At 43.5% G+C, this 16,263-nt stretch overlaps 2 protein-coding genes and 1 long non-coding RNA gene across 5 annotated transcripts in view; 1 reads left to right on the top strand and 2 right to left on the bottom strand.

Annotated features, from left to right (window-relative positions):
• LOC121689628 (coiled-coil domain-containing protein 81-like) overlaps nucleotides 1-4,893 on the bottom strand; it is an 11,007-nt gene extending 6,114 nt beyond the window's left edge. Inside the window, exons 1-8 of the mRNA XM_042069601.1 lie at nucleotides 4,704-4,893; nucleotides 4,558-4,619; nucleotides 3,920-4,076; nucleotides 3,368-3,630; nucleotides 2,931-3,096; nucleotides 2,326-2,440; nucleotides 968-1,049; nucleotides 555-704 (exon numbers count right to left, since the gene is read on the bottom strand). Of these exons, the coding sequence (XP_041925535.1) occupies nucleotides 555-704; nucleotides 968-1,049; nucleotides 2,326-2,440; nucleotides 2,931-3,096; nucleotides 3,368-3,630; nucleotides 3,920-4,076; nucleotides 4,558-4,619; nucleotides 4,704-4,872 (1,164 nt within the window). The 5' untranslated portion in view covers nucleotides 4,873-4,893. The remainder of the gene's footprint in view (nucleotides 1-554; nucleotides 705-967; nucleotides 1,050-2,325; nucleotides 2,441-2,930; nucleotides 3,097-3,367; nucleotides 3,631-3,919; nucleotides 4,077-4,557; nucleotides 4,620-4,703) is intronic.
• LOC121689663 overlaps nucleotides 1-9,883 on the top strand; it is a 15,593-nt gene extending 5,710 nt beyond the window's left edge. The window contains exons 2-3 of the long non-coding RNA XR_006024841.1: nucleotides 691-692; nucleotides 9,829-9,883. This is a non-coding gene — a long non-coding RNA (uncharacterized LOC121689663). The remainder of the gene's footprint in view (nucleotides 1-690; nucleotides 693-9,828) is intronic.
• nxpe3 (neurexophilin and PC-esterase domain family, member 3) lies at nucleotides 7,830-16,263 on the bottom strand. 3 transcript variants are annotated; one of them, XM_042069652.1, is made up of 7 exons: nucleotides 16,057-16,215; nucleotides 14,147-14,183; nucleotides 13,970-14,103; nucleotides 12,754-13,559; nucleotides 11,816-11,883; nucleotides 11,073-11,279; nucleotides 7,830-9,685 (listed from the first exon to the last, which is right to left on the bottom strand). In XM_042069652.1, exons 3-7 carry the CDS (start codon nucleotides 14,072-14,074, stop codon nucleotides 9,114-9,116), a joined length of 1,758 nt encoding a protein of 585 aa, XP_041925586.1. In that variant the 5' UTR covers nucleotides 14,075-14,103; nucleotides 14,147-14,183; nucleotides 16,057-16,215; the 3' UTR covers nucleotides 7,830-9,113. The 3 variants fall into 3 exon arrangements, with proteins under 3 accessions (XP_041925586.1, XP_041925596.1, XP_041925604.1); XM_042069662.1 differs by having other exon boundaries at nucleotides 13,970-14,183; nucleotides 15,928-16,060; XM_042069670.1 differs by lacking the exons at nucleotides 13,970-14,103; nucleotides 14,147-14,183 and having other exon boundaries at nucleotides 16,057-16,263.

The raw sequence follows: 16,263 nt of genomic DNA, 5'->3' as shown, positions 1-16,263 counted from the left end.
CTTTTTAGGGAAATATGTGTTTGCTGCACTTCTGATACGATTTGGTAAGAGTTTAATGCATGAGTTTAGGTTCAATTTCACTGCTGGTAAACAGTTGTCGATGGGATCCTTTCCAGGAGATTCAGACTGACCTGCAGAGCAAATTCACATTTGCTAACAGGTTTGTGTGGGTTCACCCAGGCTATCACAGGCTGGCCGTGGGCCACTTATCAAAGTGATCACTTTTAAACTCAAACTTATCAAAGTTGAGTTTAAAAGTGATCACAAGGTGGTCAATTTGAACCCAAACATCTGTTTTGCCTGTCAGTCGTGATTTAGAAATGAAAAATTATACACTCGGGTCTGTCCTCCAGGGTGTGTGTAAGCCAAGCCCTTCATCTATTTTGTGGATGATTTCTAACAAACCTAACTGACCTGCCCTCTTTGAGTCTTGACTGTAGACTAGATCATTGACCATACATACAGACATGACTGGCTGGCTTTGAGCTGACTAGCCTACCGGCCTGCCCTCCCTGAGTCTGATTGGTCGTCTATGAGCTGACTAGCCTACTGACCTGCTCTCTGTGCATTTGTTCCTGGTTGAGCTTCTCCTGGTTGATCATGAAGAGCCTCTCCTCCTCCTTCTCCACCCACGTCCTCTCCTCAGTCAAATTTTCAGTCGACATGTTCCTTTGAGCACGCTCCCTACAGAAGTTGCACAGCTCCTGTGCAGTATATGTATACACATGCACGCACACACACTCGCACACACACACACACACACATACACACACACACACATATAACACATACATACACATACACGCACACACATGCACATCAATGTACTGTATACTCACACACCAATGCAGACACACAAACTGATATAGTGACATACTTCCTACAATAGAGAGATTAAAAACAGGTGGAAATGGATAGATAGTCACATCATTGAAACACATCAGTGCATTGTTGCAAGGGATTTCACCTGCCCAATGTCCTGACAGTAGCCTTCACAGAAATGGAACTCCTGGTCCTCCTTGACCTCACCATCTCCTCCCTGCTGCAATCTAGAGCATGATGACACAATGTGCATGAAAAAACACTATGTTATAACAGGGTGGATTTTTACAAAACTTTTGTAGATTGTTAATTTGGAAGATTCTAAAATGGATAGTTCCGGTCCTTGATTATAATTGGCTGAATCGCGTTTGATGCTGTTGTAAAATCCAGCATAACCATACACCTTGACCACATATTGTTCTATATTACTGCGCCAAATTGATACAAAAGTCAGAGTTGCTGCGTCTCGACGTCGCTTGGCAACCATTCTGATAGAAGAAATGTATTTCTTGGCGGAAGAATGATTATCTATGAATTATAAATCATTACATTTCTCATTGTTGTGCCTTTTTTTATGAAATCTTGACAGATATATGTAGTAAATGATTTAGAAAAGCAATAAGCCACTAGAGTCTGTGGGTTACACTGATTTAGCTGCTTTAAAATCAGTGTAACCTACGACCTCTCAGGGCTTATTGCTTAAATTAAGATTGATCTGAATTCTTTCCCATTCACAAATCACTATCAAAACATGTCCTAGAGGACTGAAAAAAAGTGATTATTTGCTTTTGTTTTTTGTTATACTTCAAAAGTAGGCACAGCAATTTCACCTGACCATGCATTTTAAATATATGGTCAGGTGAAATTGCTGTGTCTAAGATGCAAAGGGCTGAGCTAAGTCACTGCAGATCTTACACAGCTGCTTTAGCCTACTTTAGGAGTTTGCATTTAACTAGTCGGTGAAAAATCCCAGTGGGTCTGCCCTTGACTTGAGCTGTGCGCTGCTGAATGGAAGAGTAGATGGTACTACTAGGAGGTGCGGTGTTCAGGGTTGTGCTGGGATAGAGTTTCTGGGAAATGCCTATGAGCTATATCTATGAGTGAAACTGTAGGGTTGTGTGTATACAGTAATCCCTGCAAAATTGAAAAGAACATTGCAAATATGCTTGTTCAACCAAGGTCCAATATCTTAGGCTACCCTGACCAAATACAGGCTTTAAGGCCACATTCTACACTTTGAAGACCAAACTGGACATCTGAAAAACACTCCTGAACCATTTGTTATGGGGCCTTTTTGAGCAGACATAGTGCATTGTAGTTTCAGCTAAATGTAATGCAAGTTTGGAAGATTCAAAAGTATGTATATTATTGTATTAACTTGCTGTGACTAAGGACACATTCTGATAGGAAAGTACCCCTGACAATCTTTCCTTGAAGAAGATATGAATAGCTTTGTCAACAGCCTATGCTGTAATTGACATCTTCTTGTCTGTCTTCTCTCACCTATTCTCTGTTTGCTCTTGTGGAGAGACCTCCAGGTCTTCGGTCAGGCATATCCCTTTCACTGTGGCCAGCTTTAGAGTCTCTCTTCTGTCCCACTGGCCAGTAGTGTGGTCAGCTGCATAGGCCAGAAATAGCATAACAGTCACACAAGCCTTTACACACTACCAATGGAATTCCCCTCTCCTCTGCTCTCATAAAGCAAAAAAGGGATAACAATTCCACAATGATGGCAAACACATGCATGTAGCACGCACGCATGCACGCACACACATACAGCCAAAACATCTTGATTTCCAAGACTATGCTATGTTAAGATAACAGATTAGGAAATCTGAGTCAGGTGGCTCCCATTGCCTCTTCAGAAAGAGGCTTTGTAGAAAGCCTATAGCCTAAACCTGTCCTGGAATGCTGGAATGAAGAGAGAGACCTGTGCATAGCTCCCTCTATCCTTCGACCCCCCCTCCTACACACACACACACACACACACACACACACACACACACACACACACAGACACACACACACACACACACACAGACACACACACACACACACACACACACACACACACACACACACACACACACAGAAACAAGTGACTTCACCTTTCTTTCTTTCTCGATTCCCACCCTCTTCCTTGTGTTCTGAGGAGGAGGAGGAGGAGGAGGAGGTTTGGTCCCTCACATCCAGTGAGGAGCGGCTGGGTTGGAGTGGAGACAGCTCATGGTCTCTGTCTGGACAGCACTTATGGGCTGTGTAGCTGCTTACCCTCTGGAAACATAGAAGGGAAATGCACAATGACTCACACAGTGAGTCAGTCTTTCTCATTCCCTTAATCTGATCTTCTTTTTGCTTTGTTATTTCCAGATGTGCCGCGTTCATCTTCAGGATCCTTCTGTCTCTCCCTTTCTCTCTCTCACTGACACACACACACACGTTTGCACGCGTGCGCGCGCACACACACACACACACACACACACACACACACACACACACACACACACACACACACACACACACACACACACACAAGCACACTCACACTGTTGTTGTTGTTCTTGTAGCCCAGACCCCACGCCCTGTCTTGAGCTGTGAGGAAGTCTTGGTCGAACCTCATGCGGACATGGCCCTGCCGAAAGGACAGCAGGCCGATGCCGTGAAAGCTGAACAGGACGGCCGCACGCTTTGCAACCATGCTCATCAGCAGCATCAGGCTCTCCCGCACACAAAGCTCCACGACGTCACGCTCGAATGGGCTGTCTACCGACAGGGCGCTGAAGTTCAGCGGCACCACTGGCACCTCTCCTGCAGTACAGACACACACACACACATACACACACACACACACACACACACCCACACACACACAGACACACACCCTGAGCGGAGACAAATTAGGACCTAGGCTAAATGCAGACCAGATCTACTATTCAATATTGAGGATTTAGAATAATTCTCGCAATGCCTGAGGAACATGCTGCCCACAATGTGTAATAACGGGCAAGAGAGAGGGCAAGAAGGAAGGGGAGGGGACAGCTGAGAACATGACAGAATAAGAGATCAGTTCTGTACTGAGGGGTGAGTCATCACTGACCAGCTGAGGGTGAGGCCATCTTCTGTTTCAGGCCAGTGAAGAGTTTGAACTTCTCCGCCAGAAGAAAGATAGGCCTTTGGATCAGCTTGTGCTTTCTGCCTACATCCCTTCTCTGGACAGAGAATGTAAAGGTCCCCAACCTTGCAATGTGTACCCCCTAAAACCAAGCACATAAGTCTCAATCAAGACAATAGGTTAGACTTAAAATAGCGGGGATACGTCACTTATGTTGATGTTCAAACAAAACAGAGAGCTAGCTCGCTACTCCCTCCCTCTCCCTCTCGTGCAATTAAAACTAAACGCGCATCTCGTCCTGGTTGAAACACTTTATTTTGGCTTTAAGGGGTTGCCAACCCTTGTTGGTAGCAATTGTTTTTGTGTACAGATCTCGGAGCCTAGGATGCCTGAGACGCGGTTTTTTGACGGCCTGCTTGTGAGGCAGGCAGCTAGCAGATGTTAGGAAAGATTAGATGAATCGGATCATTTATGTTTGGGGCTTTTTTGGTCCTGAAATCGCTGATACAACCTTAAAAAGACAGAGGAATCAGTCAGCCAATATTCATTTCCATAGCTGTCACTCAAGGCACCAATCCATGGGATCCTCACATATGTACTGCTTTACATTGATGTCAAGTTACCTTCTGGCACAACATCTGACGTTCAATGAAGGATGACACGTTTGACCAGATGCTCTCAATGTCTGTGAACATAAGGTAGGCTAAATATACTAAAAATCATGAAATGCAGAATGCTCATGTGAGTGCCGACCGTCGATCAAAATTACCATTCTCAGAGAGTGCAAACAGCGTGGGGAAGGCATTTCTTTCGGCATCGGACACGAACACGAGAAGGTGAGAGATGTTACCACCTTGTGCGCTTACATCAGCGTAATGGCGTGATATTGAACGACGCACAACCTCACCATTCTGCATTGTGAAGGCCGCTGTGCGCATCAACGATCGATTTGGCGATGAAGGCTAAACTCTTTGGCTGTTCTAAAGCAATGTGCTCACGTCACAATAGTCACACTTCCTTAATTTCCCATTCAGAAATGCATGTTATTCAAATTCAAATACAAAAAGCTTTATTGTCCAACACGTTGCCATGTTTTCTTCGATTGAAGGCAATGTCCTAATTATGTGTGTGACGTTGTTTAAGATTTATGTTTTGTGTGCGTATTGTATGTATTTGGGTATGAAGGATTTTGTGTATAGTGACTTTTTGGCAAGATCTGTATCTTCTGCCTGATGGTAGCAGCTCAAAACATCTGCGGAGGGGGTGGGATGGATCCTGGAGAATGGAATTTGATTTTCTTATACTGCCTGAGTGTACAGATCTGACAGCTGTTTTTGTGGGATGCTGATGATCTTGCCTGCCTGCTTAATTATCCTAGCCAGCTTTCCCTTGCATCTGTTAGGAAGCAGTACCAAGATGTAATTTTGAAGGAGATAATAGATTTTATCAGTGTCTGATATAGGCCTACGGTTGATAAAATGTCCTGTCTGACATCAAATCCTTGGATTTAAATATTAGTCCAGGCAAAGTAAGGTCTGACCTAAAACTAATTGCAACAGAATTTATTTTCACATTTTTATATTTCAATTGGTGATATAAATAGTAAAAGTCCATGACAATCCAGTTGGTGGAAATATGTTAAAATGAAGGTTGTTTTTATGCATTATCCTTCAGCAAATAGCCTACTGACAAAACTGTAATTAGAATGTTGTGGAATAAGCAAAAAAACAATATTCTAGCTTCTGTAACTCTGTGTCAGGACATCACACAGTTATTATGATTGTTTCTGAAGAAACTACAGTGCCTTAGCTTTCCAAAGAGGTCAAGCATTTGATTATAGGCCAAACTAGGTGGGAACAGTGGCCTCTGAACAAAGCGCTGTGCAATATCAGGCAAAAACTTGAAATTGGTATTGAGAACGAAGAACGAGAATGATTTATGCTACCAAAGACACATCGTTGCAAATCTCATATGATGATGCATCCTTCTACAAAATGGTTTGTCTTATCATTAAGTTATTCAATAGGCTAAACATATAGCCTTACATCAAAGCTTTAGGCTTATGTCATTTCGATCAGCTACAGACAACGAGTGGCAGACAGTGTGATGCCACTTATAGGCTATACCAGAGATTGTTGAGTCACATCATTGCAAATTTCATATGATCCACAAAATGGTTTGTCTTCTCTATCAGGAAATTATTCAGCTAGCTTAACAATAAACATATAGCCTTGACTAAAAACAGCAGTTAGGCTTATACAATTTTGATCTGTAAATTCTGCTTACTGCACATTAATTACAGGCTAATATAAATATAATATAATATAACATATTATATAATATAATATTCAGTATTCATTATTGAATGCTTATCTGGAATGTTTTTCCCTATCATCCTATTTATAAAGCAGGTATACTTGCAGGCAGAAGTGGGCACAAATACATCAAAAACTATTTTGTTACAAACTAATACTGGCTCATAAAATGTAATAAAATAAAATACAAAATACTGATGTGAAAAATGTATTTAATTAAAATATAAGTAATTTTTCATTTGAAAATACAAAAATACCCACACAATAATCATGGTATACCAACTCTTAAAAGAAACTACAAGGCATATTATTGAAAACATACTATATCCCCAAGAGACAAGAAATGCTATTTTCTGATTGGCTGGCAGAGGGCTATTAATGTTGTATATTGGAAAAAAAATCAGCGTCCCATATCAATGTAAATGATGATTGAACTCACAAAAAAGCAGACTTCACAACAGTGGAATCAACTGTAACAGTCAGTCGGCCTCTTTTTAAACGGAACTGCATTTCCCTTTTTGTGCAATAAATGCATGCCTATTGCCTACAGTACATACATGGCTGGTAACATGGGGGACAAACAGAAATATAGCTGCCATGACAGGCCCGAGCACACGTGGCTCTGCGACCCGTACCATTTCGGAAACCAACGAATGCACTCACATGTGGTGCGAGTGTCAATGCACACATCTGATGTGTGTGCAATTTGTTTTAGCAAGTTTTATACATTGGAAACACTTACTCACTTCCTGTTGGGTGTGACGTTTCACACTGTGACGATGATACTCAGGTGGCACTTCACCAAATAATATTGTAGGTTGCAATGATGTGGCTCTTTGTGTCTGTGTGCGTTTTGACTTGTGACATCAATTAAAATGTTTTTTGTGTCAGCCTGTGTATCTGTGTGTGCAGATCTCTCTTATTGCAATGTACAGGCAGGTCAGTATTATTGTGTGTGTGTGTGTGAGAGAGAGAGTGAGTGTATGATGCAGAGAGCATGTGTGTGGTGTGTAGTGAGACTCATGTGTTTTTTGACTTGTCTTGTTAATAAACATGTCCTTTTTGGTGTGTCACATTCTGTAAGTGTGTGTGTATATCTCTCTGTGTGTGTGTGTGTATTCTAGTGTAGATGTGTGAAGTATAAGTTGACATGCACCTAAATTGAATTAATCTAATGAATCTGATATCAATACCTAAAATAAATTAGTGGTGGCACTATACCACACACATTAATTAGGCATGTGAATATCATCATAATAATAATATCCAATATTTTTGAAAGTTTCCAACCAATTAACCAAGGTGTTGTCAATGTCTGGCACACTTACTGTTGGTGATGTTGGCAGTTTGAGCATGTGGATATCATGAGATTTATATTAACTAATATTTTGTTAATACATTCCAAAACGTGGCGCTACACCAGACAGGCATATTGGGTGTCTGGATGTTATATACACCTAATCTGATTAATCTGTAGCCTATGTCTTCAGTTCTCTCAGCTTCAGAAGCAGCTTTCTTGCATAGTTGCCATTCTGGAACATACCTGTTTACAGATAACTCAACAACACAAAACACAGTTCTCAGGATGCATAATAGTTTATTTTAAGCAAGTTTCACATTGGCCATCAAGGAAGTATGCACACAGAAAAGTTCAGTGAAAATAAGCAGTCTTTTACATTTGAACTTAGCTGGCACCCCAATTTGAATGTTTGACTCCATTTGTTTAGGCAAAATAAAAATGTGTAGTCAAACTGGTTTTCCAGTGATGCTTGGTAATGGCCCTTATTGTAATGGCTTTTCCATAAAACAAATGACACAGTGGCAAAGAGTATACAGTAAGCAGCTACATTTCCAAGTAGCCAAATGGTTACATGATAAAAGCATAACAGTGGACCACCGGTATTATAAGCAAACACTACAATGAGTTGTGCAGATTACACTGGTTGAGACTAATTCAGTTTGGCATGTGCTATGTCCAGAATATCTATATGCCTGTGTCCTGTATAATATGCATGATGCATCATGTCATTGCTTTACAATGTTCATTTAGGCATTGTCTGTCTTCTTGATTATTACCTTAAAGCCAACAACTTGTGCAAAATACAATGCAACATAGTTTTGAGTCTAACAGCCTACCAGCGGCACCATCCTCTACATATTACACCTTTTAACATTTGAGGTATGTCACAACTTTACACACCATCAGTTATATGATGAAGCAGAAAGATGAATAATAGTCCCTGACCAGGTCATCTGCAGCAAGACACAGCAGGACTGCAGTTTTAAAGTGTGGTCCTGTCTTTTGCGTGTTGAACTGATTTCTACCAGTGTTAATGCAACAACTACTAGAGATATCTGGATAGAACTTTTGGACGACAGGAAGTTGAGGATGAAACTCAGACTACAAAAGAGAGGAGAGGACAGATAGAGGGCAGGCAAGCAACAAAGAGAAGGACGACAGAGATGGATCAGACAGTAGATAACACACAATTTGGCCATTTGAAAATGTCTACGCTGTATTCCTTATCATACTGCTCATCTTTTCTCTCATTTCCCCCCAAATTCCATCTTGCTCCATAAATTCAAACAGACTGTGAGCGAATTGCTGTTAAAAGGAGGTGGGAACTACTCAGACAAAGAACCGAGTTCTCACTCAAATCATGTTCACGTTTGGGCTGGTGCCTCTGGGCAGGAAAGTGCAGCAGCGCTCACTCTTCTCCGACTGGGAGGAAAAGGACACTCAAGGAAATCCTGTATAAAAGATGTAGATCCTCATGAAAAAACAAAAAATCATGTTTGGCCCCACTGAACTACTTGCATTTGATACACATCTCTCCCCTTCCCCTTCCAGATCCCTCTGCTGGCTATGTCCTCATCCTCTCCTTTTTGGCTGGGCACACGTGGGAGAGGATGAGGTCGATCATATTCTTGACAATGTCCGGTGGTGGGTGCAGCAGGTGGGGCTGCGTGGGGTGTGCCAGCGTCATGTCCCAGGCGTCCAGCAGCACCACCCCACGCAGGCCACGGAACATGGCCCTCAGAACCGCGTCCAGCTGCACGGAGAACCAGTCGCTGTTGTACAGGCACACCTCCGCGTCCAGCTTCTGCGGGTTGGCCGAGCGGATCACCACCAGCGTGCCCGGTGCCCGGTCCAGCAGGCGAGCCACAGCGCGGCGGATGTGACGCAGACGCCGCATGTACACCTCCACGGGGAACGTGCTGAAGTGGGACCAGACGCTCAGCGCCACCACTGTGTCGGGCCCGCCGGGCAGGCCGTCCAGCTCATTGGCCACGTAGCGCAGCTCGCTGGCGGAGACAGTGGAGAACCGGATGGGCGGGCCGTGGCAGCGGTACTGCAGCAGGATGTTGTGGACGCTGTCCACAGCCATGAAGGGCCCCACGTTCTTTGGGCTGTAGAGGTTGAACTCTTTCAGTTCTGTAGGTGGGGGTGGGGACGGGAGAGTGTGGTGGTGGTTGGGGGGGGGGGGGGGGGGGGGGGTTGTGGGGGGGTACGTGACAAGGTAATATAGAGAAGTGAGAGAGAGAGAAAGAGGAAGAGGGGAAAAGAGACACAGACAGATTGCATGAAGAGAAAGACAACAAAATGACACTCTCAAATGTGTGTATACAACATGAAAATGCATTGTTTAGTTTGAAAACATCATGAAAGAAAATTAGATACAGTTAGGAACAAATTTATTCATACCCCTGGCAAATGTTGATTTAATGTTGGTTTTCTCTTGACCAATATGTTTGTCCTGACTGAAAATTACACTGTCACATGCCAAAATGTTGTAAAACAATGTGGTAGAAACATGGAATCAGAAAAAGAAACATTTTTATGAAAAATGGCGTGTTCAAAATTATTCATACCCTTTTTAAATAATCAGTGGAAACATCTCTGAGAAGAGTGATCCATGATCAGCATCTCTAATGACCAAGTGGTCCATTTTGGGATGGGGTGAAAATTTCAACCAGAAATGTATTAGTTTTGGGTGTTTTTCAGACAATGGGGCCTGGCAACATTGTTAAACCAAATGGCCTCATGAGAAAAAAGGACTACATCAATAATCTGAAGGAAAACCTCTGAAGCAGGGAACCTTGGGCTCATAGGCAGCATCAGAGACAATGATCTGAAGACAATGATCTGAAACATCCAGCCAAAGTGGTAAATAAATGGCAAACAAGAAACAATATCAACATTTTAGAGTGCCCCAGCCAGAGTCAAGACCTCAATCCATAAAAAAGTCAGCACATGGCTGGAGTAATGGCAAATAATCGTTCCTGCCTCAAAACATGGATTGCTGCTAAAAATGTGCGGTCTAGAATCATTGTGGAGACATGGAGAGTCTTGGTAGATATTACAAGAACCATTTTGAGAGCTGTGATGGCAAATAAAGATGTTTCCATTGATTATTTAAAAAGGGTATGAGTAATTTTGGACACCATTTTTTAAAAATAAAAATTTAAGTTGAAAACGCTTCTTTTTCTGATTCCATGTTTCTACCACATTGTCTTACAACTTTTTGCCATGTTGCAGTGTCATTTTCAGAAATAAAAAATGACGTTAGTCCGCACACTGAAAACTCCTTATAAAAAAGATTTTAATCACTACATCTTTTTTCAGTGTGCGGACTAACGCCATTTTTTATTTCTGTAGTTTTCGGGTCCAGCACCTGTTTGAATCTGGATGTGCGCGTTTTTTATATTTTTTGCAGTGTCATTTTCAGTCAGGACAAACATATTGGTCAAGACAAGAGAAAATCAACAATAATTCTGTTCCTAACTGTATGTATTTCAGCATGACACAAATCAATGCTGACCTGGAACGAAGGCATTGAGGTACTCAAACCACTGTCGAACAGTGGAGTCTCCAAACATGTAAAAGAGTTTTCCACGCAGACACTGAGTAATGGCGGAGGAATCATTGAACTGCTGTATGGGAATTCCAGATAAAGGCCTCCAAGAGCCTTGGTAGTAATACCCAGATGGCATTAACTTTGACCTGTCTCGTCGAATCAATGACAGTTCTGCGGAGGACAAGTAGGGTTAGCATTCTGCTGAAGGACATGCAAGCATGCGCACGCGCACACACACACAGACACACACACACACACACAGTATGCACTAAAGCCACAGATGCCTACAGATTGATTACCCTTACAATAACACACACGCATCTGTGCTCGTTCAATTTGTGATGCAATGTTTCTAAATATCAAAATGGTCTATATTGACATGAGAACATAGATCATAGCTGCAGGTTATTGTACACTGTAATTAACATTACCCCTGGAGTGGTTCCATTAAACAGTTTATTCCAAGTCCAAGAGCCGACCTTGACATTTTCCCATTGGGGTGAAACACAGAGAGTGCGAGACATAGAGAGATTTATTCTCAGCGAGACATAGAGAGACTTATTCTCCAACCCTCACATTTCCTATGTTATCTTCCCTGGATTTTCCAAAGAAGCCGGTGTTCTCTAACTGCTGTCCTAATTTAACTAAATCGTTGTTTTGTTCCCATTTAAAAAAAAAAAAAAAAAAAAGACTGCTCCTTATCCTACCTCTGACAGCGGGTGAGATTGTTATGTTGTCCATCCCGAGGGCTTGAATGGGAGCTTTAATAGTAGAGCTGTGACAAAACAAAAAGAGAAAAAATCGGAACCGTCTGACATCGGTCTCTTTTCCCCCCCTAGATCCATGCGTCACAGATAAACATTTGAATAGTCTATGCATAAGTAAATCTATGAGGACACACACAGGCAAATAGACTTCAGTCATTAATTGCCTTTATTCCTTCCATCAGATGGATGGGGTTAGACTGATGCATTAGCTCCTGCATTTATCTACTGATCTACTGGGACTGGCATTTCTGGCTAAAGTGCCCAATGTTGATGTCCTCGAGTTTTAAATGAACACCCATTTATGTACTCAAATCCATTTAAAACAACTGAAGCGTGTGGTCAGCCTCGTCACTTAGTTTTACTGCCATTATTTGAACACATCAGACGGTGAGAAGTCCTGCTTGCCAATATTACAAGCACATGAGTCACTGTCCAACTATAACAATCACATTATATAAAATAATATTTACAGATTGGTTCACTCAGTCAAGTCAAATGTGTGAGTAGGACTTTTGCTGGTATTTAGATTGCTGCTAGGGCATCTGTTCAAGAAAGAAATATCATATCTGGCTGATGCTTTTATGATACTCATAGACACTCATAAAATGACCATGGTGTCGAATCAAAGATTTATATGCTTATTTTCTATGGAATTACCTGCACACTATTTATATATTACACCAGGGCATCAGGATTTGGTGGGTTGGCTTAAGCCAGTTATCATTCCAGCTGGACGCCTCAGCCCCGTAAACGCCATTTTGAAAAAGATGGATGTAGCTAGCCTAGCATGGACCAGTGAAATGAATGGGGGCAGTACTTCCTCCCTCTCTACAGTTTTACATAATACCTCCATGATTTGCCCTCCATATGCCCCATACCTCAAGAACAACATGGACTCTGTGGTGGTGAGCAGGTGCTTCTTGTAGCCTCCTTTGGCGTGATTGATGCGCGTGTCACAATCCAGGAGCCGGGGCTTGTAGCAGTACCAGGGCTCGCCGGAGTGCGGGTCCGTGTAGTTGCAGAGCGCCGGCTGGCGCGGTCTAGTGCGCAGGCACAGGTTGCAGACGGTGGTCTCGGACAGGAAGCCTGAGCGGAAGAGGCTCTTGAAGTAAACGCGGTCGGGCTGCTCCTCGCGCAGGCGTCGCAGCACGGCCACCACCTCGCTCGAGTGCACCAGCATCACCTCCACCTGCGCGGGGCCCAGCCACAGCAGCGGCAGCTCCACGGTGTACAGGCCGTCCTGGTGGTCGGTGACGCGGCCCGAGGCGCCCGCACCCAGCTCGGGAGAGTAGATGCGCGCCAGCAGGAAGTCGCCGCCATGCCTCTTGGGCTGGCCCAGGAAGTTCTGCATGTGGACCAGCACTTCCAGCTTGCCACCCACGCGCCACACCGACTGGCCCGAGGCCCCTCTGCCACTGGCGGGCGGCTGGATCACGAAGAAGCTGCGGGCCGGGTCGCTGCTGAAGCGGAGCGGCGGCGTGCCCGGCGTGGGTGGCTCTGGCCAAGAGATGGACTCCAGGAGGTAGCGCTCCTCACGGGCCTCCTCGCTGGATGGCTCCTGGCCCAGGAAGGGGCAGTAAGTGTGGTTGTGGTCCAGGAGCAAGAAGGCTCCAGAGGGCTTGAAGGCCGAACTGATGCTGCTTTGGAGCTGGTAGAGAGAGGACATCGACTGGCAGTTCCACCTCTGTTTGAGTGGAAAGGGGGATGATGGAGGAGGAGGAGAGGAGGATAGAGGGAAAATAGACAGCGAGAATGGGGTGGGCAGTGAGAGAGAGTTGAGTGCACAAAAGCGGAAGGAAATCAGTGCATGAGATCAGCATGAGCTCTAAATAATACTAGCTTCCCCTTTTTACATGGTCTAGATCACCTCTCTAATTTATTGCCATACAGTTTAATATGATCATTTCTTTTTTTTTTATCATCAATTTAAACAATATATTTTATTTTTGTGAGTGCTAAACCATTATGTGTGTCTTCTGTAAGTAATGCAACAGAACAGAACATGACAAAACTACCAGAATCAGTTTAATGAGTAACCATACAAATGTCTGTCTTTCTGCCTGACTAGTAACAGAAAAGCAAGCCTTTTCCGACCTCCAGTGTATGCATGTTCCGCAGGAGGAAGAGGATTCCTGACAGTGCGAGGACGAGGAAGATGGGGGCATATTTGGACAGGTTTCCCCCCATGGCTGTGGCCATTCTCTGCCACCCCCCCACGCGACATCACATCCTGTCTTCATGACACCCACCCCAGGACATGGTGAAGCCTCCCCCACGCCAGTCAACAACGGGACTCCTTTACCATGATCTGGGGGGACATCACATAACAAATGTAAAGAATCATTAAAATTTCACGGGCAGAGAACGGGCAAACTGGCTGTATCTTGGAAAGTATTGATCTTACATAAAAGTAATTTTACAGTGTGTCTCCTGGGTAACGTAGTACACCTGGTAATTTAGACCTAAGTGCGTGGGCCCTGGTTGAATTGACGTGGAATGACCCAGAACGAAGTCAAGTGGTAAGCCCTGGCATATCCTGCAACAAATGCAACCCGAGGAGTAGCCTAACTAAAATTAAAGTCTATGCGAGCCCCACACATGACACCATCGCTGCCCATAACGTTCACTTTTTGAAATCGCCAGTCAGGGTAGGTTAGCACCCACGGCATACTTTGTCAATTGGAACTGGGTCTAAAGGACCTCGTTTCCCGAAAGCATCGTTAGAGGTAAAGTTATAGCCTAGTAATAGCCTACGAACGTTCAAATTCGCGAACAGTTTCCCGAAACCATCGTTGCTTAAGAACGTCGTGAAAACACTCATAGATCCTCGACTGCTCCAGAGTAGCCTATATGGCTAAAAGATGGCCTGTGGATAAACTCTTCTGGTAGCCTGCAGGTCCGAATGCTCATCCTCCTTCTTCAGATCTCACATACAATTTAACGTTACTGCTTTGAAATTGCGGGGTGCAATTAGGGTTGCCAACTTTCTGATATGAAAATAAGGAACGGGGTGGGGGGGGGGGGGGGGTTTCGATAATACACTTCAGTAAGTACACCGGCATCCACTTCAGTTAGTGGGGGGGGGTATTGAAATTATGTATGTATTATTGTACTAAATAGTGCATCATTTTACAAAATTGTGAGCTATTATTTACTAAAATGCGCACATAATATATTACATTCTATAGCCACTAGCCTACTCATTTTCTATCTGGTGCAAAACAAGAATCATTTCGATGCAAAAACAGTTAAAGAAATAACTGTTTGTAGCCTATTATACTCAAACCAAATAACTCTGAAAACTGAACTGGCGGATATGCTGTCATAGAAAAAAATATATTGAACATCACAAGCAGCTCCAGAAGCTCTGAATTTGGTGAAGCCTTATTTTATTTCTTGCTTTTTTTTTGGCTATTCTGCAGCAAGTAGGCTAGCCTATTTGTTTATCTTGCACAGATGCACTGTAAAACTCATGACAAGACATGTCATCTCACGCTACGCTATCAACGTAATATACATGACTCGCAGTGGCTCAAACGAAAAGTGCATTCTCTGTTGGGATAGTGATGACAGACAAACTGAGAGGGATAAATGACAGCAGCAAAGTTTCCCTTTATTTCATACAAATCGTGTATTTTTCGTTCATAGTCTAACTTATAATACTGATCTGTCATGGATTTGCACGAGTTGATTCTCAATAATACGGAACAAAATGCGTTCCGTATCAGTTCAATACGGAACACATCTTTTTCCTTGCAAATACGGGACGATTCCGTATTTTACGGAACGGTTGGCAACCCTAGGTGCAATGCACCTAGGCCTACTCTGCCAGTTAATGCTAGTGTCAAGTTAGGGCTATGATATGGTCCCGCGTAGACTGTATGGGTCTGTGGATGGTCTATTTATGGCATATATGGCCATATATGGCTATCTATGGCAACCGAGCCAGGATATTTGTGGGAACATGGCATTCCCTTTTAGTTAAGCAGTGATCGTTGTGTTGAAACTACACAGTAGCATATCTCTGAAGCGATAACTAAATCACTACCCACCCTGCGTTCATTCAGCCAGCCGGCTAGTCTGCATTTTTGATGACAATCTCTTTCGCAGTCCAGGGTAAAATAATCCAAGAGCGTTGGCGCAATAACATGCTAAGCCTACTACAATGCACGATAGCCTACCGTGTTAAGCGGTGTTGTGAAATGTAGACGCCTCTGTGCGGATTTCTGTAGCTCCTCACACGAAGACGTTATCAAGAACATTTTGGGGCTGAGTTCGGATCCATCGCCTTTGTCTCCCCACTTCGTTATGAAAGCCCCTCCATCACTGCTGCCTGTCGCACTGTGCACATGCAACTGCAAGCGATAACAACCTCAACAGCATCGAGT

Source organism: Alosa sapidissima, chromosome 2 (assembly GCF_018492685.1).
Source record: "Alosa sapidissima isolate fAloSap1 chromosome 2, fAloSap1.pri, whole genome shotgun sequence".
NCBI lineage: Eukaryota > Metazoa > Chordata > Actinopteri > Clupeiformes > Clupeidae > Alosa > Alosa sapidissima.
The sequence above is the reverse complement of the archived record's forward strand: the minus strand, read 5'-3'. Positions and strand labels throughout refer to the sequence as shown.

Bases quoted from the DNA above. Each gene is read 5' to 3' on its own strand.
- nxpe3 (XM_042069652.1), bottom strand. From the start codon at position 14,074: ATGGCCACAGCCATGGGGGGAAACCTGTCCAAATATGCCCCCATCTTC. The intron at 13,560-13,969 runs GTCGGAAAAGGC...CCACTCAAACAG, and splicing joins GGAACATGCATACACTGGAG to AGGTGGAACTGCCAGTCGAT. The intron at 9,686-11,072 runs GTCAGCATTGAT...CCCCACCTACAG, and splicing joins CCTCAATGCCTTCGTTCCAG to AACTGAAAGAGTTCAACCTC.